This window comes from Calliphora vicina, chromosome 4, assembly GCF_958450345.1.
Source record: "Calliphora vicina chromosome 4, idCalVici1.1, whole genome shotgun sequence".
In the NCBI taxonomy this organism is placed as follows: Eukaryota; Metazoa; Arthropoda; class Insecta; order Diptera; family Calliphoridae; genus Calliphora; species Calliphora vicina.
Genome location: NC_088783.1, coordinates 30566507 through 30594217, shown reverse-complemented (window position 1 = coordinate 30594217; position 27711 = coordinate 30566507). Strand labels below are relative to the sequence as shown.

The window sequence follows — 27711 nt, the reverse complement described above, 5'->3', positions numbered from 1 at the left end:
AAATAACCATAATTTGGAAATAATTATAATTAAGTCAACAACATTGAACAAATTCATTCACAAGAAGAAATATAAAGAACGACAGACACCGAACAACAAGGAAATATAACAATAAACCCCCTTTCCAAAAAAAAAAACAAAAGAACTATTTAAATTCCACCCAAAAACCCAATCCAGCAGAAGCAGCAGGCAGCAGCAACCAGGAAATTCTTTAAAACACACCACACACCAACAGAAAGCAAAAATGAACGAACAATATTCAATAAAACTGTTGCCGTTAGCGGCTCTACTAGTCATGAGTTGTCTGCAATTTGTTAATGTAACAGCACAATCGAATTATGTGCAACATGGTGATAGTGGAAACTATACAACAAATGGTTTACCCGAGGAAGCCACGCTCGATGGAAAGGTAAGAGAAAATGAACAAAAGAACAACAACACAAATCTTCTTTCAACTCCAGACATAAAACAATGTAAAATTGAGTTTGATCATATTTTCATATTCTAACATCTAACATGACATGTTGTCAGTTTCTATGGAAATATATCAACAACAGCAAAAACTACTATAGCAACATCATCATGTTGGCAAACGAATAAATCTGTTGTTACTGTTTGTCCTGACTGTGAAGCTCATCTATAGCACAGCCAGGCTTATTTAATTTTTTTCTATTGTATCGTTTGAGTTGTGTAATGTCTAGGCTTGATGTTATTGTTAGGTTGGTTGCAAACATCATTTTGCTTTTTTAAACATAATTTCTCGTATGTCACCACATTCAATGGTGGCATATTCAAATTTATGTTAGATTTTAAATAGGGAATACACGCTGAATAAAAAGGATAATATAAGATTTTTTTAAAATCGCTACAAATAATAAGAATTTTTACTTTATTATAACCTTCACCATGAGTAGCCGTTTGTAATCTACATTTTTCATTTGCGACCCCACAAAGTATATATTTTTTGGATCGTTATAGATAGTGAAGTCGATATAGCCATGTCCGTCTATCCGTCTGTATGTTGAAATCATTTTTCCTTAGCCTCCAAATAACTTACAAACATGATTGATACATCAATATATTTGGAATTCTCACGGCTCGGTTGCTATTTAAAATCGAGAAGAACCAGGACAACCTCGATTTTTGGCCTATTTTCAACTATATATGAATTACTAAGTCACTAATATAGATAATATGGATATCTAATGATAGATATTCAAAATCCATTGGGAAAAATATTTTTAACCCGATTTTTTTTTTCACCAAAAAATTTTTTTTTGTCATAAATTACACAAGGCAACAAAATCGAAAAAATTCTAGAGGCTTTTTAAGCCATTACACAATTTTGATGTATTTTGGTGCCAGTAATACAAATATGGTCCAAATTTTAAATGCTATAAAATAAAGGCTTTTTAAAAAAAAATATTTTTAAGGAAGATTGTCCTTTTTTTAGACGTTTCTCCATATAATTAATGATTACTCAAAAACGGTTAGTCTGATTTTATTAAATTAGAAAAATTTCAATTTATATATCCTTTAATCTATTTATATACTGCGGCTTAATCAGCTCGGTAGTTTCGGAGTTATTAACTAAAAAATATAAATTTTACTTGAAAATTGCATTTTTTTTTTGTTTTAAAAAATCATAAAAAATCGAAAACGGCTGAAATTGTTCAGATTTATTACTTTATCGTAAAGCCACATATAATAGGAATAAAATGAGATATCGACCATAAAACTTTATGGATTGTTTACGAATTTATTCTCAATTAAATGAATTCGCTCATTTTCATAAAATTCTAGTTTTTTGTTTGATATACATAACATTGAGTAGTAAATGTTCTTCTTTTGCTTCATTGGAATTTGAAAACATTTTCCCCATGCTATGTACAAATTTTCATGTATATATTGCGTTTCATTCGGCTCATTAGTTTCATAGTTATAATAACAAATTGAAGCAAATAATATATTTTTTTTGAGAAAATAGCATTTTTTTTTGTTTTAAAAAAATCATTAAAAATAAGAAACGGCCGAAATTCTTCAGATTTATTACTTTATTGCAAAGCCTCAAGTAGTAGGAATAAAATGAGATATTGATCACAGAAGGTAGCGGATTCTTTTCGAATTTATTAACAATTAAGTAAATTCGCTCATTTTCTCAAAAATTTAGTTTTTTGTTTGATATACATAAAATTGAGTAATTAATGTTCTTCTTTCGATTTATTGAATTTTGCAAACATTTTTCCCATGCTATTTACACATTTTCAGGTATATACTGAGTTTCAATCGGCTCAGTAGTTTCGGAGTTATAATAACAAATTGAAAAAAAAAATATATTTTTTACGAGAAAATAGCAAATATTTTTGTTTTAAACAAATCATGAAAAATAGAAAGCGGATAAAATTGTTCAGATTTATAGTTTTATCGTAAAGCCACATGTAAGAGGAATAAAATGAGATATTGATCATAAAAATTGATGGATTCTTTTAAAATTTATTCACAATTAAATGAATTCGCTCATTTTCATAAAATTTTAGTTTTTTGTTTGATATACATAAAATGGATTAGTTAATGTTCTTCTTTCGATTAATTGAATTTTGAACCCATTTTCCTCATACTACATAGAGAAAACAGATTCGTGATAGCAACCGAATTTGTTGCCAATCGAATGATTCGGTTGCACACATAGAATTTTTCGGTTCCATCAACAGAAAGTCAGTTGATAAAGAAGAATTTCGGTTGAAGCAACCAATCTTTTGTTACCCCTTCTAAAATTTTGTAGCCACAACTGTAAAATTCGGTTACTAAGATAGAATCATTCGATTGGCAACAAATTCGGTTGCTATCACGAATCTGTTTTCTCTGTGTATGTACAAATTTTCACATATATGCTGCGTTTCAATCGGCTCAGAAGTTTTGGAGTTATAATAACAAATTGAAGCAAAAAATATATTTTTTACCTGAAAATAGATATTTTTTTAGAATTTCAAAAATCATGAAAAAATCGAAATAGGCAGAAATTATTTAGATTTATTACTGTCTCGCAAAGCCACGTGTAATAGGAACAAAATGAGATATCGACCATAAAAATCGATAAATTATTTTCGAATTTATTCACAATTAAGTGAATTCGCTCCAGTTCACAAAGTTTTAGTTTTTTGTTTGATATACATAAAATTAAGTAGTTAATGTTCTTCTTTCGATTTATTGAATTTTGAAAACAACTTCTCCATACTATATTAAAATTTTCACGTATATATTCCGTTTCAATCGGCTCAGTAGCTTCGGATTTATAATAGCAAATTGAAGCAAAAAATAATTTTTTTTGGAGAAAATAGCTAATTTTTTTGTTTTAAAAAAGTCATGAAAAATCAAAAACGGCTGAAAATGTTCAGATTTATTACTTTATCGCAAAGCCACGTGCAATAGGAACAAAATGAGATATGGTTCATAAAAATCGATTGATTGTTTTCGAATTGATTTACAATTAAGTGAATACGCTCATTTTCACAAAATTTAATTTTTTTTGATATACATAAAATTGAGGAGTTAATGTTTTGAGTTACCATTAAGTATGTGGGGAAACGTCTATAAAAATTTATAATTTTACTTAAAATTTTTTTAAAAAAAACCTCTCCATTGAATTTAAAATTTGGACCAGCCAATTTGGATTGTGTAGTGTTTTAAAAAGCCTTTAAATTTTTTTTAAATTTTGTTGCCTTGTGTAATAAACAAAAGTCGTCATTAGCTTTCACAGAGGAAGATTCACCAATTTCTTTTCAATTAGTCGTTGTTATATTCCCAGTATATCACAAGTGTTCACATTCAAATAAAATTCTTCGTAATAAATTTTTCTCAGTGCTCATGTGATATATTTATGCATATATTCGCATGCATTTAAATGTACATTTGTAAAAATATGTATAAATTGATATTGTGTTGCATATAAAATAGTACTTTTAGGCCAAGCCTATAATTTGTTTTTCTCAACTTTTTTCCCATTTTTTTTCTTTTTTTTGCTGTTCTGTTCCTTGTCTACACGTCCATAAAGTTCATAGACAGGCTATAAAATCGTATGCAAAAAAAAACACATCAACAGAGAAACAAACGTTCTAAAGAATTTAATTTTTTTTGTTCTCACATTCTCATACGTAGACATTTGGCCACAAACAATTCGAGTATTATAATAATAATTTTATTAAAAAATAAAATTTTATTACAACGATTTTTATGTTGTTTTCGTATGGATTTTTTCTGTTTACTTATTTCTATGTGCAGTTTGAAATTTTTATGTCTCATTTCAAACGGAGCATGTTCGTGGACGTGTTAATGTCTTTGATTAGATGTGATGTTTATTATTTTTTTGCTTTCAGTTTATTGTTTTTACAATTAACTTCATATGACCGAGCACATGTGTGAGGGAGTGGATTCTAACTGGTGGTACAAGAATTAAAATTTTATGGCTGGGTTTTTTTTTAATAAAAATTGCGAAATTTATTAAAATTTTTAATGGAATTTTTTAAGGGTTTCGGTCATTGGTTTTATATCGAGACATGAAGATAAATTTATCTTTGGCTTAGAAATGCATATCAGATGCTGAAATGTGTCACATTCATTTACGTGTTATAGAAGTTTGTGGACGGACCAACATGGTTTGTTGAAATGATAAATTTAATCAGGATCTTATGGCAATCTCTAAATGCGATTTTTTTCTCTCCATAGAAATGCTACCACAATCGTTGCATGGGCAAAATGTTTTCAAAATTCAATCAATCGAAAGAAGATCATTAACTACTCAATTTTATGTATATCAAACAAAAAAACTAAAACTTTGTTAAAATGAGCGAATTCAATAAATTGTGAACAAATTATAAAAGAATTCATCGATTTTTATGATCAATATCTCATTTGGTTCCAATTACATGTGAATTTGCGATAAAGTATTAACTACTCAATTTTATGTATATCAAACAAAAGAACAAACATTTTGTGAAAATGATCGAATTCACTTAATTGTGAATAAATTCAAAAAAAATCCATAGATTTTTATGGTCGATATTTCATTTTGTTCCTATTATATGTGACTTTACGATAAAGTAATAAATCTGAACCATTTCAGCCGTTTTCGAATTTTCATGATTTTTTTAAAACAAAAAAATTTGCTATTATCAAGTAAAAAATATATTTTTTGCTTCAATTTGTTATTATAACTCCGAAACTACTGAGCCAATTGAAATGCAATATAAACGTGAAAATTGGTACATAGCATGGGGAAAATGCTTTCAAAATCCAATCAATCGAAAGAAGAACATTAACTATTCAATTTTATGTATATCAAACAAAAAATAAAAATTTTGTGAATACTAGGGAATTAACTTAATTGTGAATAAATTCGAAAGGAATTAATCGATTTTTACGATCGTTATTCAGTTTTGGTCCCATTACATGTAGCTTTGTGATAAAGCAATAAATCTGAACAATTTCTGCCGCTTTCGATTTTTCATGATTTTTTTAAAACAAAAAAATTTGCTACACAGAAAAAAGAAATTCATAATTGGAATGAATTTTGTAATAAATATTATTAATCGAACTTGACTTTTTTTTCCCAAACTTATTTCATTCAGTTTAAGAACATGTTCATAAATATTAAAAAATTGTTCATGACGGAAATTTTTGCTTTTTTTTTCATAAATTTAATAATATTTTATAATAAATTGCATTATAATTGGATTATCTAATGAATTAATGTAAAAATATTTGTTTAGTAGCCATATATTGGCCAATATTTTAAGATGAATCAACAATATCTGAAACTTAAAAAATATCATTGAACATAATAAAATATCCATAAAAATTAAGCATATCATCCCCTTAAAAAAATTTAATCAATTTCGCGCATATTTGCTCATTTTGTGGCTGAAAATCATAAAAATAAATAAAATATTTTCCAAGGAAAATTTCAAACATTTTTCAAAAACAAAAAAATATAAATGAAAATGAAATTATATTTTTCAAGCCTTCTAGATTTAATTTGAAAACATAAAATATGAACAAATCTTAATATTTAAGAAATTATTTATAAATGTTATGAATTGAAATCAATGAAATCAAATCATACTATTTATGTTGAAACTTTTTTCTGTGTATTTTCACGTAAAAAATATATTTTTTGCTACAATTTGTTATTATAACTCCGAAACTACTGAGCCGATTAAAACGCAATATATACTTGAAAATTTGTAAATAGCATGGGGCAAATGTTTTCAAAATTCAGTCAATCGAATTAAGAACATTAACTACGCAATTGTATATTTATCAAACAAGAAACTAAAATTTTGTGAAAATGAGAAAATTCACTTAATTGTGAATAAATTCGAAAACAGTCCATAATTTTTTATGTCCGATATTTCATTTTATTTCCATTACATGTGGCTTTGAGACAAAGTAATATATCTGAAAAATTTCTGCCGGTTTCGATTTTTCATTATTTTTTTAAACAAAAAAAATTTGCTATTTTCCCGTGAAAAATATATTTTTTGCTTCAATTTGTTATTATAATTCCGAAACAACTGAACCGATTGAAACGCAATATATAAACAGATTAAAGGTTATGTAAATCTAAACTTTTCTAATTTTATTGTAAGAACATTGGTCTAACTTTTTGAGTTATCATTAATTATGTGGAGCAAAGTCTATAAAAATATATAATCTATATATATAACAAGTGCTATATTCGGCTGTGCCGAATCTTATATACCCTTCACCAGATTATACTTCAAACTTTTAAATATTTTTAGGTAAACAAAATTTAATTTTTTTTCCAGTTGGTTTTTTAATTTTTTGGAAAAAAAATTGTTTCGATTGTTATTTTAAATTTTTTTTAAATTTTAATTTTTTTTTTTTTTTTAAATTTTAAAATTTTTTTGTGGTTTTTTCAATTTTTTTTTTTGTGAAAAAAAGACCATTGTAGGTCTATCTTACTATGGTCTTATATACGTCTAGTGTTTATAAAAAACCGACTTTTTAAAAAACCGGTTTGTCGGTTAACCGAAAAATGGCTTTTTCTAAAAAACCGGTTTTTCGGTTAACCGACATCGAAAAAACCGGTTAACCGTCATATATGTGTAGAAAACATAAAATGTCCAATAAAGTCTATACAGCTTTAAATCTTGTAGTTTTTAGTAGTCAGGAATGGTTAATATTAAATAACTATAAATATACAAAAGTGCTGAGTTCATTTTATTTTGTAAAAATTGCAAAATTATTATCTCAGTCAAATGGAATTGTGTATAAATATGCTACTAACATATAATACGTACTTGTTTTAATTATTGGTTTATTCATTAAATTCCAACCAAAAAATTTAAATCATTTTTTTATTAAATTTTTGATAATTGTGAAATTTATTATCACCTTTCTGATACGAAAAAGAAAATGTTACAAGTCCTAAAAAAGGACCTATAAGATGAAAACGCACTTCTTCTTAGCTGTGATTATTTGTCATTATAAATCATACCAAATAATTAATAAAACTAAATTATCAGATTTCAAAAATGTTTCAAATCATGGATTTTAGAACGTTTTTTGTCTATCCTGCAATATTTCTGAAAAGCTAACAAAATGATTAATAAATTAAAATTTTAAGAACAAAACACACTAATGAAGTCAAATTTTTTGAAAGAAGGTATGTACATCGAAATCAATTTAACGTTTGGTAAAATCATCAATAAGTTTTTAATGAATCATTATAATGCATTAGTAAGATTTAGCCTAAACTTAAACTTATAGAATTATGCGGAATTTTATTTTAATTTTTAATAGTTTCATTATGTATAATTGATTCTGAAAAAGTTTCTAAGTAAACTCATCGTCCTCTACTATATAGAATCATTGTAATTCTTAAAAATATTATTCTAAAGAGGTTTGTATTGTAAATCAGCAGTTTAGGTTTCAAATCAGACCAATAATGTGTATCGAATGAATACTAAAATTGCACAAAACATTAAATTTATTAATTTTATTCCCAATTTTTAAAAACCGGTTAACCGAGTGATAAAAACCGGATAAACCGGTTAACCGAAAATCAATATTTCAAATTAACCGGTTCGCAAAAAACCGAGATTTCGATGAAAAACCGGTTTTTCGTTTAACCGGTTTATAAACACTATATACGTCGTTCCAAATGTCTTTCAAAATCTATCATTAGATATCCATATTGTCTATATTAATGTCTTAGTAATCCAGATATATGTAGGTCAAAAATCGAGGTTGTCTTGGTTTTTTCCTCATATCTCAGCCATTTGTGGACCGATTTTGCTGATTTTAAATAGCAAAATTCTCGAAAGCATGTCTGACAGAATTATTGAAGATTTGGATCCCGAAGATATCTGGGGTCTTCAGAAAATTGATTTCAACAGACAGACAGACGGACATGGCTTAATCGACTCCGCTATCATATATACTTTATAGGGTCGGAAATGAAAAATGTAGAAATTACAAACGGAATGACAAACATATATACCCTTCTCACGAAGGTGAAGGGTATAAAAATGAAATGGTCCATGTATGTAATGTCATCACGTGGGAACGGCTGGAGCGATTTGGATGATTTTTTTTTTAATTCGATTCGAAATTTTCAGGAGATGGTTTGTAGAAAAAAAATTCCGGGTAAAACTCGGAATTTTTTTTTTTTTGAGTTCAGTCAACTATAATAAAAAAGCTGCCTAAAGTATACAGTACAAATTTAGATATTTTATTTGCAAATAAATAAGAACAGGCAGGTTTATGTGGGTTGGAGTAACTTGAAGAACTAACATTAGTAAATGCTACAGGGCGAAGCCTGGTTGGTCAACTAGTTTATATTAGAATTTAAAATTAGGACCATAATTGAACTACTGGAAGCACAATGCATCAAAATTGCCTTTACAATTTTTTCGATTTTGTTGCCTTGTGTAATTTAAACAAATTATAAAATTAGACTGTGAACAGATTAAAGCCATTAAGCGAAATCTGAATATTTCAACATACTAATTTATGCAAATAAACAGTATAATCAAATAATTTAATCTCGTTAACCTACAAATTAAGAATATATACTTATAACAAATCTTAAAAGAAAGCGTTAATATCAAAATTTGTTATCCAAATATTTATCAGAATAATATAAATATTTTAGCATATCTTAGAAATTTAATAATAATGTTGTAAATTATTCCATTATTTTTAAATACTCTAAACACAATTAATTCATTTAGACAGCTAGATGCAAAGGAAAACAATTGTAATTGCTTCTCCTCAAAAACTGTTTAATGTTGTAATATGCATTTTGCAATACTTATTCATTTAACATTTCATAGTTCTAAGAATAGTAAATACTTTCATTTTATGTTAAAAAAATATGTATAAAAAGTGATAATTTCCAAGTAAAAATCAGCTTGAAATTGTCTTTTTCTATTTAACTGCATACATACTAACTAATGTAAATAAATAAATACATACTGAGAAAAAAGAAAATCATAAATGCAAGAAAAAAAGAATAAGGAAACTGAATTTAAATTCCCTATAAAATCCCATCATTTTAATTTAAGCATGTAATTATAATTCCCGCAATACTGAAATGTTAAGTAATTACAAAACAACACATCGCAATACAACATAACTGTCGCTGGCAAACAGCTGAGGTACTGCTTGCATTTGTATGTGAGTGCTGATGATGATGATGATGAGGAAAACTCTGCCTGCAGATACAATTGAAATGTAGGGGGAGTTATAGCGCATGATTGTGCTACAGTGGGACCATAAAAGTGTTTACCACAAAATAAAAGCCACTAAATGGTTTTGTTCAATTAATTTCGTGTAGTTTGAAGCAAATTGAAAAGAGGGTATGTATTGCTAAAATTCTGCAGAGATATTAAGTAGACTAGAGCTACTCTTTGATCATTTAATTAAATAACTGTCAAAAGAAGAGATTTTGAATAGAAGCCCTGGAACGTAACGTTTTCCAAAAGGAAATGTAATTTAAATTTTGTATTAAAATCGTTAATTACTAGTTTGTTTCTACCTTCATTTGAATTTGTTGGAAAAAAATCTTGAAAAAAAACATAATATATTTGCAGTGAGAAACAGTATGGTGTAGCACATAGACAAGAGATAATACTTGTATATAGTTCATTATAAAAGTTTTCATACACTTCAGAAATGAATGTCTCAAAATTCATACATGATTTGAATTTGCCATCACTTGAGCATTATAAAAATGCCCACAAAACAATAAACAGTTTGACAGCTGAAAGTTTAGAGTTAATAAAAATGGAGCATTACATCAATATTTCGAAAACGTCGTACAAAATATTCGTCAACTATTAAGAGAATACTTCAAACCATCAGGAAGATTGGATCACTTGGTGATGCTAAATACACTGGTCGTTCAAAAACAAGTCCCTCAAGTGTTAATATCGTTGCTGTGAGAGAGAATTGGTGCAAGTCCCGCAATGTCAATTCGGCTTCGTGTAAAGTAAATGCGAAGAATAAGCTTTCCATCCATGAGTTTGAATTTTATCACACGAAGAGATGAACATAAAGATCTTTTTTTCAAGGTCGAATTTTGTGCCAACAAAGCGTAGTATGTGGAAAGTTTTGCTTTACTTCTATCATTTGAAAGTTTTAAGACCAAGAATTGGAGGCATTACTCCATGATGATAGTAGTCGCTTGCAAAATCAACTACTCAAGCAGCATTTAGAAAATCTTTGCGAGCAGCAGGAATCACCCAAAAGCAGGGAAATTGGGTACCATACCATAGTTTTCATAGCGAAAGTAAATAATTTCTGCACCGAATCATTACTTGTAATGAAAAATCGATCCATTACGATAATCCGAAGTGTAAGAGGTCCTCATTGAAGCCCGTCCAACTAGCCGAATCGACAGCAAATCCAAATATCCAGCGCACAGTGGTATAGAAAAAAAGAGGAAAATAAATCTGTAACTTTTAAACCCTTAGTCCGATTTCAATGAAATTTGACATGCGCAAAAAAGAAGTGCTGTCGAGTTTTGAATTTTTACCAAATGGGCTTACCATTTCCTCAAATTAGGACACCTCTGGTGTTTTCAATTTTTAAAACGATCCACTTTCTTTTTTTAACATCCACTTTCTTTTTTTAACAAAATACTCCAGTTTTTTGATAACAGCTGGTCCAAATATATCCCGATTTTCTCCATTTTTCTTTTATTGGTCCATCCGAAAACACCTAGTTTTTATGTAAAATTCAAATTTTAGGGCAAAAATTCTCAAATCGCATAGTCGATATCAAATGATAGTAACCCATTTTGGATGTCCAAATATGTTCTTAATTCTTTTGTAAAGGGTTCCGATACCACACCTCTGGTATGGATATTATAGCCAAAAATTCCACAAAAATTGGATTTTTTAGATTTTTGTATATAATATCCATATCTGGCCAGACCATCCGAGGGAACCTGTACCGAACGCAACTGATTCATTTGAAGCGAGCATTTGCCGAAAAACGCCCAGAATATGCGGCCAGGCATGCAATCGTAATATTCATTGTATACATTTTATGTCTACAAATGTTTCAAAATAAAAGCTAAACATTTTAAAGAGTCATACGCAAACCCCCATATTCATAATCAATTTTTATACCCATCACCATGAGTGGCAAGGGTATATATAAGTTTGTCATTCCGTTTGTAATTTCCACATTTTTCATTTTCGACCCCATAAAGTATATATATTCTGGATCGTTATAGATAGCGGAATCGATATAGCCATGTCCGTCTGTGTGTTGAAATCAACTTTCCGAAGCCCCAAATAACTTACATACACGATTCATACATCAATATCTCCGAAATTCTTCCGGCTCGGTCGCTATTTAAAATCGAGAAAATCGGTCCACAAATGGCTGATATATAAGGAAATAACTAGGACAACCTCGATTTTTGACCTATTTTTGATATAGACAATATGGATATCTAATATAGACAATATGGATATCTAATGATAGATATTTCAAGGACCTTTGCAACGACGTATATAAGACCATAGTAAGTTGGACATACAATGGGTCAAAATCGGAAAAAAATATTTTTTAACCCGAATTTTTTTTCATCAAACATTTTTTTTGTCATAAATTATTTTTTAAAAAAATTAATTAAAGAAATTTAAAAAAAAAAAATTTGAAAAAACTTTTTTTAAAAAAAATTGAAAACAATTTGGAAAAAAAATTTTTAAAACATTAAAAAAAAAATTTTGATTTTGTTTAAATAAAAATATCTTATATACCCTTCACCAAATTATACTTATAAACCTGTAATAAATTTAAAAATGTTGTTAACCTTATTTTGGGTTTCAAACTAATACGTAATTTTTTTTTCAATATCTCAATCCGTGAAAAATAATTTGAATTGAGTATTTGATAAGAACAAGCTTCAAAAACTGCTAGTAATAAATTTTTAATTCGATGGTCAAATATATTCTGTTAGTCTGTGTCAATTTCTAATATGATTCTAGTCATAATACTGTTTAATTCCTTGTAACCAAAGCAGTCGAATAAGTGTTAATTTTATATGAACAGCTGAGCCTGATCAGCTCTTTCTTACGCTAGCTGATTGTGAAAGAAACCGTAATTAGTATATCAGTTAGGAGATGGAACTGTTGTCGGGCTATCGGCAAAAAAGTAATATTTCGTGAATATAATCTTACACCTGTAATATATTAAGAACAATAAATAAATTACAAACTAGTATCTGTAAACTTTTACCCTAAACTGTTGACATATTTTTAATATATTATATTAAAATAGCAGCAGTAGTATCCATTATGTAAGACATCTCTCTGACTCTCAATGTACATTGTATCTAGCAGTAGTTTTGTTTCTCCACAAAATGATTTTACAAGGCCCGCTTTTTATACCCTTCAGCTTCGTGAGAAGGGTATATATAAGTTTGTCATTCCGTTTGTAATTTCTACATTTTTCATTTCCGACCCTATAAAGTATATATATTCTGGATCCTTATAGATAGCGGAGTCGATTAAGCCATGTCCGTCTGTCTGTCTGTCTGTCTGTCTGTCCGTCTGTCTGTCTGTCTGTCTGTTGAAATCAATTTTCTGAAGGCCCCAGATATCTCCGGGATCCAAATCTTCAACAATTCTGTCAGACATACTTTCGAGAATTTTGCTATTTAAAATCAGCAAAATCCGTCCATAAATAACGGAGATATGAGCAAAAATCCGAGACAACCTCTGAAAATTTCATCAAAAAACACAATGTATTGCATGCTTTGACAAAAAAACAACAAAACGTATGCATGGATGTGCAAGCTTTGTGTATTTGGTTTTTTTTTGTGTTTTGTTTCTTTTGGCGTTGTTGTTGTTTTTTATACAACTAAAGTTTAGTTTGGTTGTGTGTTGGTTTTTTTGACAAAAAAACAACAAATCGTATGTTTGGGTGTGCATGCTTTGCGTTTTTTTGTTTTTTTTGTGTTTTGTTTCTTTTGGCGTTGTGGTTGTTTTTTATACAATTAAACGTATGTTTGGATGTGTGTTGGTTTCATTGCCTTGCGTATTTTGTTTTTTCTTTTGGTGTTTTGTTTCGTTTGGCGTTGTTGTTGTTTTTTGTGTTCTTGATAAATTTAGGATGCTGTACGCTGAAAGTGGGCAATGTACATACATATATGTATACTAATTATAAAAAATAATAATGCATCCACAACAAAGGTGAAGGGTATATAAGATTCGGCATAGCCGAATATAGCACTCTTACTTGTTATTCATTCATTCGTTGGTTCGTTCAATGAATAAATCTATTACTCTTACTGCTTGTCTTGTGGTGTGGCATCCACAAAAGTTTTGCAATCGTTATTAACTGGAGCATATTTTAGTAGTGTGATGCTAATTAAAATAAATGACTGTAACACAAAATTAAAACAATTGTCTTTTCTTATAGTCGTCGTCTTCTTCGTCGCTGTTTAATAAACCAAATGAACTAAAAGCAGTAATTGCGGCAAAGAAGGCAATATTTAAGACATTGAATGCTACAATAACAAAATATGTATGTATTTGCATGAGCCAAGATAGCATTATTAAAGTAAAAATTTAAGCATTTGTTTAAGCAAATGAATTACTGTTTAATAATGTTTTCAAAGAATTTGTGATTCTTTTACATTTTAAGGAAAAACTTAAGGCAATTGCATAAATTAAATTCTAACAATGATTTCTGGAATTTCATTTCACACTAAACTACTCTACACTCCCACTTTGTTGCTGGTGTGTAGTAGAGACATATGTAGGTATTTTAAGCCTTTGGCACTAAACCACATCTGCATGGATTGTGTTTTTGTTTCTCTTTAACTTTAACTTAAATTTGCATACCAAACACGTTTCTTAAACATACATTTCAATTTTTGAGTGTTTTTTTTCTTTCTTTCTTTTTAAATATTTGGTATTCATACATTGATTTCAGCAAAAAAAAAAAATACAGCTTAATATTGGCACTACTGGTAAAGCTTAATTTAAATGTTATGCACCCTACATGTATCGTGGAGAGAAACTAGTTTGTCATTATTTTAAATTAATCATCATTTTGTATCTGTTTAGTTTGACTGATGTCTTCCCTTTTATCTGTGCGCTTGATAGACATTTAGCTTTTGTGTTTGAAATCTTAATTAATTAGGAAACGAGTTTTTTTTAAATTGCATTTACCATTAAATTAATTATTAATTAGTTGGAAAAGCTTGTTCAGAATAATTGTATTGTCAACTAATGACTTTTGAGTAGCTACTTTAAGTGAGCATGTTGGAAATCTTATAATTTAATTTGAATTTTAACATTTTAATTTTGCTAAGTAGTCAAGGACAGGCAAACTGAAGTCCATATCATAGTTATATGAGACTATTATCAGGATTTTTTTTTTATATTTTAAGCCCATCTTCAAAGTTTTAAATTATCTAGAATAATATCAGCTGCTTTCCAAATAAAATATAACTTCCCTCAAAGTTTTAGTGATTTGGCATGTGTAAAATAAAACAACTTAGTTCAACTGATGTTCGTTTCCTATAAAAATATCGTTAATATCATACAGGGTTATATATTGAGAATTTTAACCATTGAATTTGTACTGCATACTTTAGGGAGCTTTTTTATTACAGTTGACTGGACTCACAAAAAAAGAATTTCCGAGTTTTACCCGGAATTTTTGAATTTTTTTTCTTTACAAACCATCTCCTGTAAAAAAATCTGTCAAATCCGCCGTTCTCACGTGATGACATTACATACATGGACCATTTAATTTTTATATATATAGATTGAAACATTGTATTCATTCGAAAAAACAAAATATATTTTTCTCGATTATTCGAATAATTTTTATTCGAATGACAACCTTAGATGTTACTACTTTTTAAATTTATACTCTTTTATGGGATTGTCAATCATTCACTGCAAATAACAAAAAGGCAGAGAGAATTTTTGCTCTGTACTTTCTAAAGTTATATTGGAGTCCAATCTGATACTATTTCCGTTTCATTCTTCGTTTGGCGATAGTATATAGGGGTATCTGAAAGGATAGAGGAAGGCCTTTGGTGTTGTTGGTAACTTATGTCAACTAATATCAAGCTTTATCAGAGATCACACTATATGAGTTGTTAAAGATGAAAAATCATGAAAGATCTTTAAGTTGGAATCAGGGGTACTGCAAGTCTGCATTCTTTTTAAGTCAATCTTCCAAACCTACCTATACATTTGCAGCTGATAGCAACACTGGCCATTCGTATAAATCATTCAACACTAGGCCACGACAGTTATATATTCAGTGAGATCGATTTATATCAAGCTTACTCTAATAGCTCACTATATGAGTTGTTAAAAATGGCATCTCAACAAACAGATTCAAGGCTGAATCAGAGGTACTGTAAAGCTAAATTATTTCTCCTATTTTATTTTTCTAAATAATCTTCTATGTCAAAATTACAACCAAAAATATCTATTATTTTCTTTGTCCGAGATTGGGGCAATGAGTCAAAATGTGAAGGATAAGATTAATCAGAATCTTGTGACAAACTCTAAATGGAATTGTGCGAATAGAATCGTAAGACTCAATGATGTGATCATGATCCTGTTGCTTATTAATGCCTGCTGAATTGAAAGACCTTGGCAGAGTTAACTCGGATAATTCCGGTGATATTGATGGTCTGGTCATAATGACTCACTCTAACGTCCGCTGGTCTAAACACATTTTTCACATGTAAAAAGAAATCTAGGAAATATTTTACTGAGTCTAATCTTATTCCACCATGCATAGGCGATTGCTTTGAAGTCTATATTAGAGTTACACGACCAGTGACAGTGAATGGAACATCGTTGCAATTTGGATTGTGTTTCACCGTTATATAGACATAACAATGGAATATGCTCTGAAATTAGTTAACATGCTCTTCAGTGAGTGCTCATCCGTTCGTTGTCGATTAGTCTGCGGATCGCTAAATAAATTCGTTCTTTAGCCGTACCATCCTTTTGTGTATAAATAAAAATTTGTGAAATAAAAATGTACTCAAAGAATTGGCCTTTGCTAGCTATGACCTTTTCACATCTTTCTGAGAATATATAAATTCAGACCCAAAGGAACTGCTCATCTTTTTAAGCCAAGAACAAATTAATCAATTCGATTCGGCAGGCGAAGAACAAATTAATCAATTCGATTCGGCTTCACATACGATATCTTATATGCTTCGGGTTATCGTAATAGATATATTTTTCATAGCAAGTAATGATTCGGAGCAACACTGATTTTCCTATATAGAATTTAAGAATCAATTCGTATGATATCCAATTTCCCCGCTTTTGGATGAATCCTGAAATTGTTGCTTGAGTAGCTCTCAATGATTTTGCAAGCTCTTCTTCAGTTTTACAACAATATTCGTGGAGTAATGCCTACAGTTCTTGGTCTTCAAAATTTTTTGGCTGGCCTGGGCCGTGTCAAAATCACCACTTCTGATCTCGCACGTTAAAACCGATGGAAGACATTCACCTTAAGATTCGGTGCTTCAGCGGCACTTTTTTTTAAAGAATTAAAGCAAAACTACCCGCATATGATGCTTTGTTGGTACAAAATTCGATATTTCGGAAGTGAGAATAAATGACAGATTGTTACCCTCAAAATGACTTATAAGTTATTAAAAACAAAAACTGAGTTCAAAACAGAGCTGTAAATGAATCATTCTTTTTTGATTTTAATTCATTATGAATTAGCTAAATTTTTAATTAATTCATTGAATTGAAAAAATGAATTGAATGAAATTTGAATCAATTCAAACGAATTAGGCAGAAGTGAATTTTAATTCATTTCCAATTCAAATGAATTTGTAAAAATGAGTTGCAATTCGTTTACAATTTATTTAAATTGAATTGATTTTGAATTAATTCAAATGAATTAGAAAAAAGAATTAGCAATTCAAATGAATGAATCAAAAATGAGTTGCAATCAATCAAATTCATGAGCAGATCTCTAGGGGGAAAGAACAATTTCTCCTACCAAAATGAAAATATTCAGTACACAAATTGAAAAACCTTGTCTTGTATCCGCGCCTGATCAACGAAAACATGGTGTTTGGAGTTTGTTTCTTCAAGGAGAAATGATTTTTATTTTGAAATACGCTGAACGACAAAACACATTTAATATTCAAGAAGCAATTGATAATTTTTGAAATTTTGTGACCCACGACCACCCAACAACAAACTTTTTGCTAATATTTATATTATATTTATTACAAAAAAAAAAAAATAAAACTATCTTCAACAATAACACAATTGTGTTTCATAAATATGCTAAACATATAAATATATATATTAAATGAGCTACATATAATAGGAATTAATTGCTATTATTTTAGTTACAAAATCAATTCAAATGAGTTAAGAATGAATGGCCAATTATTTGCTATATTTAATTTGAATTAAATCAAAATCAATTATAAATTAATTGCCAATTCTATTTTCTAATTCATTTGAATTAATTCAAAATCAATTCAAATGAATTGGAAACGAATTGCAATTCATTTTTACCAAATTCATTTGAATTAATTCAAATTTCATTCAATTCATATTTTTGTGTGAATGATTCGCGAATTAATTCAAAAATGAATGATTTATTTACAGCTCTGGTTCAAAAAAAAAATACGTCATCTATTGCAAATCCCCCATTTTTAAGTCAAAAACCCAATAATAATGACAACCTGCGGAATTTTTGGTGTTAAATATATATAGAAATATTTGTCTGCAATTAGGGTCAGTTTACATTTCAATCATAGAAACAAAGATCTTTAAAAAAAAATCTAACTAACTATCCAAAATAAAGTTCTCCATAAAGTCGACCTAGATCGCTAATAATTCCCTATCATTACTTCAAACAAAAATATTTATCTCTTTGCAATTGCCTACAGAAAACAGACATTCATTCATTAATTCAAAATGTATAAGCCATTGAATGCAAATACGTGAATTTACTTACATACATACATAAATATGTATGTAATAAAAATGTATGTATGTTGCACGATTGATATGAGCAACAATATTTTGTTTGCGATTTTCCCACAATTCAGAAACAAAAAAAGTTAAACGTAACATTTTCATTTAAATTTTACCAATGACAACAAATTTTAAGTTGTTTTTTCTACAATGTGGGTATGTGTGTGATTTGTTTTTGAAGTTTAAACTACAATTGTCAACATTCAAAATATTATATTTGGCTTTCACTGCGTAGAGCTACGATGGCGGGTCAATAAGTTCGTGACCTTTTGAATGAAACACAGATTTTTTTATAAAAAAAACAATTATTTTTGCTCCATTGAGCTTTGTACACTTTGTAAAACGTTTCTCGAATTTCTTGTATCCTTTCCAAGAAATAAGATTTGTCAGATGAAATTCATGAAATTTACTTTTTTCGATGTCGATATCGATAGCTTTAAGTTGGGAAATTCAAAAAGTCACGGACTTATTGACCCGCCCTCGTAATACAAATACATAAATATTTGTTGCTAAAAATTATTACTATTTTTTTGTAGCTAGGGTTTATTGCCAATATGCGCTAAAATTTTGTACACATTTTACTACTAAATACAAAGTACATAATAGTATCTAAGCTACACATTATACATATGTAGATTCTTTTGCCAAAAATTTTATTTTGTTCAAAATATAAATGTATGTGTAGATAAAGCCGGAAATTTTCAGCAAAAATTAGTTGTTTAGGAAATGACAAAATAATAAATATTGGACTACAGACAATTGCGATTTTTTGTTTGTTTCTTCTTATTAGTGAGTGTGTGGCCTGCCAACAGTTTTTTCTTAAGTAAAAATATACAAACATGTATATGTTTATTATCATATTAATGTTTTTACGAGTTTTTAAGTAAATATTTACATTAAAATGTGGGAATTTTTGTTTGCCATTTTTTTATGACCATCTTGAGTGTCAGTATTTTATGATATTATCAATTTGTATGAGTGCTGTCATAATACTGAGAAAGGAGTTAGAGAAAATAACTTTTAACAGATTTTTATTTGAAATGCAACATTTTGTTATATAATTTTGAAAATACAAATTCCATATTTGTATTAAAAATAACTCTTACTATTGAACTAAAGGTCATTGATAAGAAAGTTATTGATTTTTAATGGGCGGTGAACTAATAAAAAAAAACATTTAAAAACTATTTCTCACATACTTTAAAATTAGTTCATATTTGTATGTATTAAAAGGGATTCATTTGGAGTTTTCTTAATTTTAAATATAACAATTTAAATTGAATTGGATGTTGGAATCTTTATTATGACCAGAAATAATTGGCATACCAACAAAGATAACCCCAAAAAAGCTGTTAAGAAAGTATAGCCGGTCAATCCCTGACCTTGTCCCATCTTTCTGGCAACATATAGATTCCGAGAAAAAAGAACTTTTCATCTTTTGAGGCCAAGAACGAATCAAGCCAATTTCGGATACTCTGTTACAAAGTGAAGTATATCGCAGAGAGAACGTTCTGCATAGATCGAAACAAATAGTATTCGTACGGGGCACGGTCGGGACTATAAAGCGGGTGAAGCAAAACTTCAAAACCTCTTCATTCTAAATACTTTTTAACAGGTATTGCAACATGTGGCCGAGCGTTGTCATGATGGAATATTAAGGTTTCATGTCTGGCCGGATATTTTGGTAATTTTTCGGTCATTTCTCGTTTCAGACGAATAAGTTGCATTCGGTATAGGTTCCCTGTGATGTTAGGACCAGATTCCAGCAGATCTTACCTTAGCGCCATGGATATTTGGTTTTGGTGTCGATTCGGCTAGTTGGCGGGGCTTCACATACGATCTCTTACGCTTCGGGTTATCGTAATGAACCCATTTTTTATTGCAAATAATGATTTGGTGCAAAACTGATTTTCCTTTATAGCAGACAGAATAGTCGTTCAAGGTTTCTTAGCTTCAATTCGTATGGCACCCAAATATTTTGAAATATCTAATTGAGAAGCTCCCAATGATTTCGCAAGCTCCTGTTGAGTTTGACAACAATATTCATGAAGTAATGCCTCTAATTCTTGGTATTCAAACCTTTTGGCTTGCCTGGCCATCTTTGTCTTCCATGTTAAAATCAGTACTTCTGACCCGCAGTCACCATAAGCTTTCGAGAATAGTTGTGCTTCAGCGGCACTTTCTTCAAATTAAAGAAGTAAAGCAAAATTTTCCGCATATGACGCTTTATTGGCTCAAAATTCGGCATTTTCGAAGCATAAAATCGCTGTTGTTTACACTATAATATTCAATAACTAAGTGAGAATAAAGGACAGATATGTACCTCCCAAATCCACGTTCAAAAGATACATTTTGAAGTCATACACCCAATAAAAAAAAAACTAAATTCAGATATCGGGCACTAGTAACACTCACTGCTGGATTAGACTCATTTTCATAGAATTATGTCCCATAATCCGCACCAAACAGAGACACGTTGTTGATGTACTTGTTTTTTGGCAGTCACACGTGGGTTCTTTGAACCTCAAATGCGGCAATGTTGTAGATTAAAAATGCCATCATGGTGAAAATGTGCTTCATCGTTCTAAAAGATTTTGTTCGATAAATCAGCATCCAGTTGTTGCTGTTCAATGATCCAATCAATAAAATGGCAGAGGCTAGTTCTTGTGTGCAATAAGTAGCCGTTCTTAAGAGAGCTTCTGGAAATTTACCATTCCTTCCACGACGCCGAATTGATGTTACTGGTTTATCACCACCTTTACCTTTCACTCTCTCTCTTTAAATTTGAAGATATTGTGCAATATTGAAAAGGCGTTGTTTTCTCGTGTAATAGTCAGTTTTTGCTAACCCCAAACACTCAGCGGTCAAATTATGTAACATATTTTCTCACGATATTTTTGAAATTACCACGATTAATGTTAAATTTGTTCAGACACAGCTTTGAAGTAAATCTGAGAAAGCCCTTCAGTCCTCTGAAAGAAAATTATGGCTTTTTAAGGTCTTCGTAATCATGCACAGAGAAAACAGATTCGTGATAGCAACCGAATTTGTTGCCAATCGAATTATTCTATATTAGTGACCGAATTTTACTGTTGTGACTATAATATTTTGTAAGGGGTAACTAAAGTTTGGTTGCCTCAACTGAAATTCTTCTTTATCAACCGACATTCTGCTGTTAGAACTGAATCATTCGATTGGCAACAAATTCGGTTGCTATTCCGAATCTGTTTTCTCTGTGTGAAAATATATTCTTGCTCAGTTGTGTTACTACAAAATTATCAGTAACAACTATAATTCACGCTCCTCAAAACAATTATTGAAAAACTGACGTGTATTTTAAAAAAGTCAAATGTCAAATTCAAACAATTTTATCACTACTTCTCCACAAGCATGCGGTTGCTTTCTTATAAGTAAAGAGAAGGTTTCTCATTGTTCAAATTCAAAGTTTTTATAGTAATTATCAAATTATGTTCATACAATCTAATCACATATATATTCCACTTTTGCCTTTCTTTACAGGTTACCAAACTAGACGATATTAGTCCTTTGATTTTTTTAAATCGTACAAAAGCAGCCCTTAACTGTGCAGCCGGTTCTATGCAGGTTTGTCATCAATACAATTTTGTACCTTACATAAGTTTTAATCAAATATTAATTACATTTAATTTTAAATAATTATTACTTGCACACACTCTTAGGTTGATATGAAATTTAATGAACCCTTCCATGGTATTATACAAGCTGATTACGATCGTAGCAGTGCTTGTCGCGTTAATGGTAAAGGTGCATTAACTTATAGATTGGAATTGCCATTGAAAGGATGTGGCACTCTGCAGGTATTAAAACAGATAATAATTGCCATAATATGAATTTAAATAAATTGTAATTAATTTGTATTTATATTTTACCAATGACCTAGAATCCAACACGTGTTTTTACCAATAATATCATTGTACGTTTTCATGCCAATTTGGAAATGGATGGTGATGAGATTATAACCATAGTGTGTCGTTATCCACCACCCATACCATCACTGCCACCAGCATTGCCAGCTCCTATGTAAGTTCTTAATTATATATTAATTATGGCAAATAATTTATATTAATTTTTTATCATCATTAAAGCTTAAATCCCATAGCTGCTGGTACTGTGATCCAACCACCGCTGAAGGGCATCCAAATTCTTATGATTATTTGTGCTATTATGTTCTTGACTTTATTGTTGTTGGGTTTGGCCGTTTCATATTATTGCTTGCGTAGCCGTCCTATACCAGTGGTTCGTCGTCTTCCTATGTCGATGGGAAGTGGTTCAGAAATTACTAAACTCAGTGGCAGTAGCTTGGGTGGTATTGGAGACTTTGAAGGTGTTAAAATACCCAGAGCTCATGCTGCTTTAACTACGGTACACAGTTCGTCGGGTAGTGAAGGTGCTTTGATACCTTCCGACTATCCTAGCGAATCACATTCCGAAATTGAAGAAATCGATACGAGGTAAAAATAGTTAAACAATTTGTTATATCTTAAAGTAACTTAAATTAATCTTTCTTTTCTTAGATCCCTGCCTTTCAGCTCAGCTGGAAGTTTCGAAAATCGTGCATTTGTCCAAGAGACTTCAAGCATTTATAGCGATCATTATGGTCATACACAAGAGGTACAGGCTGCCAATGCGGTGGCTACTGCCATACCTCGTCATCCCATTGCCATTAAAGAAACATCATCGCCGAAATTCGATGTTCAAGTACGTGTTAAGAAATCACCACCCCCACCACCATCCCCTCAGACTTCCGATACCGAAAGTGTGGCTACACTACGTCCCGATCGCAATAATCTCTCTACAATTATGGAAACTCACGAAGATCGCGAAAGTATTATAACCATGGAATCACTGCCCGGTCAAGAAGAAACTGTACACACACAATTTGTCTACACACCCGATATACACTCTGCACCCCATCACTCTGAAATTACAGTGCCACCAACACCACAACCTGTGTTCTCCGTTTATACTCGTACTCACCATGAAGTGGTTGATGGTCGTCCCGAAACCTGGTCTGATTATACCGATGGCCCAGCTCTAAGTGAAATTACCGACATGACTTCTCGAGCACCCGATGTACATTCAGTGGCTGAAATGGTCGATAGTACGCACTTTGTTGAAACCGAATACATGCCACCAGAGCCACCAATTGTCATCAAGAAACCGCAAATAACCTCTCACACTGTGGATGATGTCTATTTGCGTACCATCACTGAGAAGAAGACCATTGAAGACATTGAGTCGCATAAGCGTAAGATTACCGAATACAAGGCTAAAGCTAAACCACTGCCTCCACCCATACCCGATCCAACCTGGGACGTTAAGATACGTAATTTCCCCACCGAACGTGAGCAGCAACAATGGGAGAATTTCTCGGATATTTCTAGCGTTTCTGGTCTAACTTTGACACCCAAAATGGAAAGATCCGAACTATCATTGCCGCCCATGAAACACACTGAACTACCACAACAGATCTATGACAACAAGCTGCAATTGACTAGTCCCCAATTGGTGGGTAATATGAAACCCATTGAAATACCACCAGCCGATAAGGCCGTACCCAACTGGGATGTGTTGATAAGAATCTTGGAAGAACCAGAAATGTCAGAGGCCGATGATGTTAGTTCCGTACACTCAAGTGTCAATCCTTTAACACGCTATCTCAGCTATGATGACAAGACCAAATGGAAGGAAATTATTACCACAGAATCATCATTGCGTACCATGTTAACCGAGGCTGTGGTCAAGGAAGATTTCGAACGTATACGCTTGGATACCAGATATGAACGTATATTTGAACCTCAAGCTTGGGATGTTATTATACGCATTTTGGCTCCACCCTCCGATGATGAAGGCGATGTAGAGCTTAGAGGTCCTAAGCGCGGCAAGAAGAACCAACCTTGGGATACACGTTCTAGGCGCAGCTCCCTACCAACGCTTTATGAATACGACAGTGATGGTGGTTCTAGTGTACGCACTATACGTATGGATCCCTCAATGCCCATCAATCCCAATGCTTTTAATACACAACGTTCCAGAAGATCTTCACGCACTTCTTACCACACCGATCACAATGATTTCCGTTCCATGTCCGAGGTGACCGTGGACTTTGGTAGATTAGACAACATGTCCAATGCTAGCTCATATTATCCCATGCAATATGATGACGATGATATGTCTGAAAGGCGTTCTTTCCATAGATCGGTAAGTCATCCTTCGTTGGCACGCTCAGCTAGTGAATTTACCGAACACTGGGCTGCACCAGAGGATATGTCATCGCCAGAGGGAACTCCAACACCAAGAAGATCACAAAAATTGGTTAGTATCAATACAATATTTTAATATTGAAATTATTTAAACAAGGTATTTGATTTTAGACCACCTTCCAGCCACGTGGGGTACCAGCACCTCCACCACCACCCCGAGCCGGTCGTATGGTGGCACAAACTCAAAGTGAATATGTGGAAACAAGACGTTCTTCAGCATATCGCAGCGATGCTGAACCTAGACCCAGAGAATGGTAGATGCCGGTTCCCTACTCTGAAGATGTAAAAAGTTATTTAGCGGCAGGAACCGCTAGATTTCAAAACAAAAATGAGACAAACTTCCAGCTTACTGTTTTAAACAAGTTCTCATGCTCTCTTAATGCCTCTCTATCTCTCATATGAGTCTTTAAAAATGCTCTAGTTTTTACACTGGTCTTAAATAAATTTCTGTTTTTTATTTAACACTCTCTTTCTCTCTCTCTCTAGTTTGCTTACATCTTGCTTTGTTTAACATTTTGCTTTGCTTTTTTTTAATGCTACTTATACACTGAGAGAAAATTATATTTATAAATAATTTTTAACACAAGTGCCAATTGACTCAAATTATAAAAACAATAATATTATTTAATAATAAACTATATACATTATATATATTAAAAACAAACATTTCCTTTTGAAATTTCAAGATTTTAAATTTTAGTTGTAAATTTTATTATACTCAAGTTTATAGATATGACTAAATTTGTAAATTTATTGCAATTCGATTAATTTTTTTTCAAATAATTTTTATTAGTTTAAGTTTAGTAGTTAATACATTTGTAGAAATTTCTTTGTCATAATTTTTCTTAGTCAAACTAGAAAAATAAATGCTTAATTTAAATACCTAATGTGAAAATGCTGTGTGAACAAAAGTTATAGTTTAACAAAATTAAAAACAATTTAAGAATTTTTTTTCAATATAGGAGATCTTAATTTTAAAGTCAATGGTTTTGAAGTTATTGCAATTTGAATTAAGCCAAGATTTGCAATTTGAATTAAGCCAAGATTTGTTAAGAAATTTTAGTTATCACAAATTTTTGGAAACATTAAACTAAAATTTAGTTTTTTAGTTGTTTGCTATTTATTCCTTTGTTTTTAAACCATATAAAGTTAAATTTAATGCATTTGAGTTTAAAAGTTCATTCAATATAGGGTTTAAATGAATTTAATTTTTTCGGTGTATGGTTGCGTATGATTATTATTTAATTCAAGTTATTTCAAAAAAACCTTTATAGTTTTGTTAAAAGTCGAGATATTTTGGTATTTGAAATATAAGTTTAAAGCCATTAGTTTATTTAACGACTTTTTAGCACAAAATAAATTAAAATCAAGTGTTTACCCTGTAAAAAATTAGGAATCATATGGAAAATGAGAATTCTAAAAATATTTCTATCGTTTTCTCCTCAGAAAAATTCTTTAAAACTGTTCTTAAAAAAAGTAAATGGTTCTTATGTTATAACATTTGAAACTAAACCAAAATTGCTTAAAAAATTTCGGTTTTGCCTAAACCAGCTAAATTTTTCTTTTTCAAAAATTTTGAAATATTGATAAATATTGATATATTTTTATATCATTTTGATATTGCTTCATATTTGATTTAACCAAATAAAATTAAATTTAGTACAATTGATCTTAAAAGTTCGGACATATTAAGTATATTAACGAATTTATGTTTTCTGTATATTGGTGACGTATGATTAATATTTAATTCATAGTATTTAGGGAAAACCTTTATAGTTTTGTTAAAAGTCCACATATTTTGCTATTTGAAATTTAAGTTTAAAGTTATTACTTTATTTAACAATGTTATAGTGTAACACAAATTAAAATCATGTTTTTACCCAGTAAAAAATTATGAAACTTATGGAAAATGACATATTTCTACTCTTTTCTTTTCAAGAAAGTTCTTTAAAACTTTGGCTATAAAAAAGTAAATGGTTTTTACGTTATAACATTTTAAACTAAACTGAAATTGTTGAAAAAATTTTAGTTTTGCCAAAACCAGCTAATTTTTTTTTCAAAATTTTAAAAAAAATTAAAGTAATATTTTATTTTTATATCATTTCTATACTGATTCATATGTGATTTAGCTATATACAATTAAATTTAGTACAATTGAGCCTAAAAATTCGGTAAAATTAAATATATCAACGAATTTAATTTTTCTGTATATGGTGACGTATGATTAATATTTAATTCATAGTATTTTGGGAAAACCTTTATAGTTTTGTTAAAACTAGAGATATTTTACTATTTTAAACGTTAAATTAAAGCCAATACTTCATTTAACCACATGATAAAGCAAACTAAATCAAGTTAAAATTTTTAACCCATAAAAAATTATAAAAAACATGAAAAATAAAATTTCTTTAAATATTTTTATATTTCCCTTTTAAGAAAATTCTTTTAAACTGGCAAATATATTTAATTTTTTAACTTTTGAACAACAATCTTTGAGCTTATCTTTTGATTTTTAACAATTTAAGGTTAAATCTCTTTCCTTTACAACAAATTTTACAGCAAATAAATTTGTCATGTGTCACAAAAATTAGGGTTAAATTTTGTTTAAATGTCTGTAAAAATGAATCACTTAAAACCTTTATCATTATCTATTTAGACAGTTAATCAAAACAACATTTACTGAACTTAAAACTGGCAAATAATTTACTCTAGTTAGTAAAAAGTTAAAATTTGTAAACATTTTATTGATTTAATTTTGCTGTTTTTGGTTGAGATTTTCAATTTATAAGTAATATCAAATGATTTTGTATTTTATAATAAAAATATGTCTTGTCTTTGTTTAAAATGGAACTAAAGCAAAAAAGAATGAGGAA

General features: G+C 30.0%; 1 protein-coding gene across 1 annotated transcript; it reads left to right on the top strand.

Annotated features, from left to right (window-relative positions):
- On the top strand, nt 1–25466 carry pot (papillote). The gene is made up of 7 exons (XM_065508754.1): nt 1–409; nt 22056–22139; nt 22235–22372; nt 22456–22595; nt 22661–23026; nt 23090–24890; nt 24950–25466. The coding sequence occupies exons 1-7, from the start codon at nt 245–247 to the stop codon at nt 25094–25096; spliced, it is 2841 nt and encodes a 946-aa protein (XP_065364826.1). The 5' UTR covers nt 1–244; the 3' UTR covers nt 25097–25466.
- The last annotated feature ends 2245 nt before the right edge of the window (nt 25467–27711 follow it).

Excerpts from the sequence above, each read along its gene's own strand:
- pot (XM_065508754.1), top strand. The coding sequence starts at position 245 with ATGAACGAACAATATTCAATAAAACTGTTGCCGTTAGCGGCTCTACTA. Across the intron at positions 410-22,055 it reads AAGCCACGCTCGATGGAAAG|GTTACCAAACTAGACGATAT; the intron begins GTAAGAGAAAAT and ends CTTTCTTTACAG. Across the intron at positions 22,373-22,455 it reads AAGGATGTGGCACTCTGCAG|AATCCAACACGTGTTTTTAC; the intron begins GTATTAAAACAG and ends CCAATGACCTAG.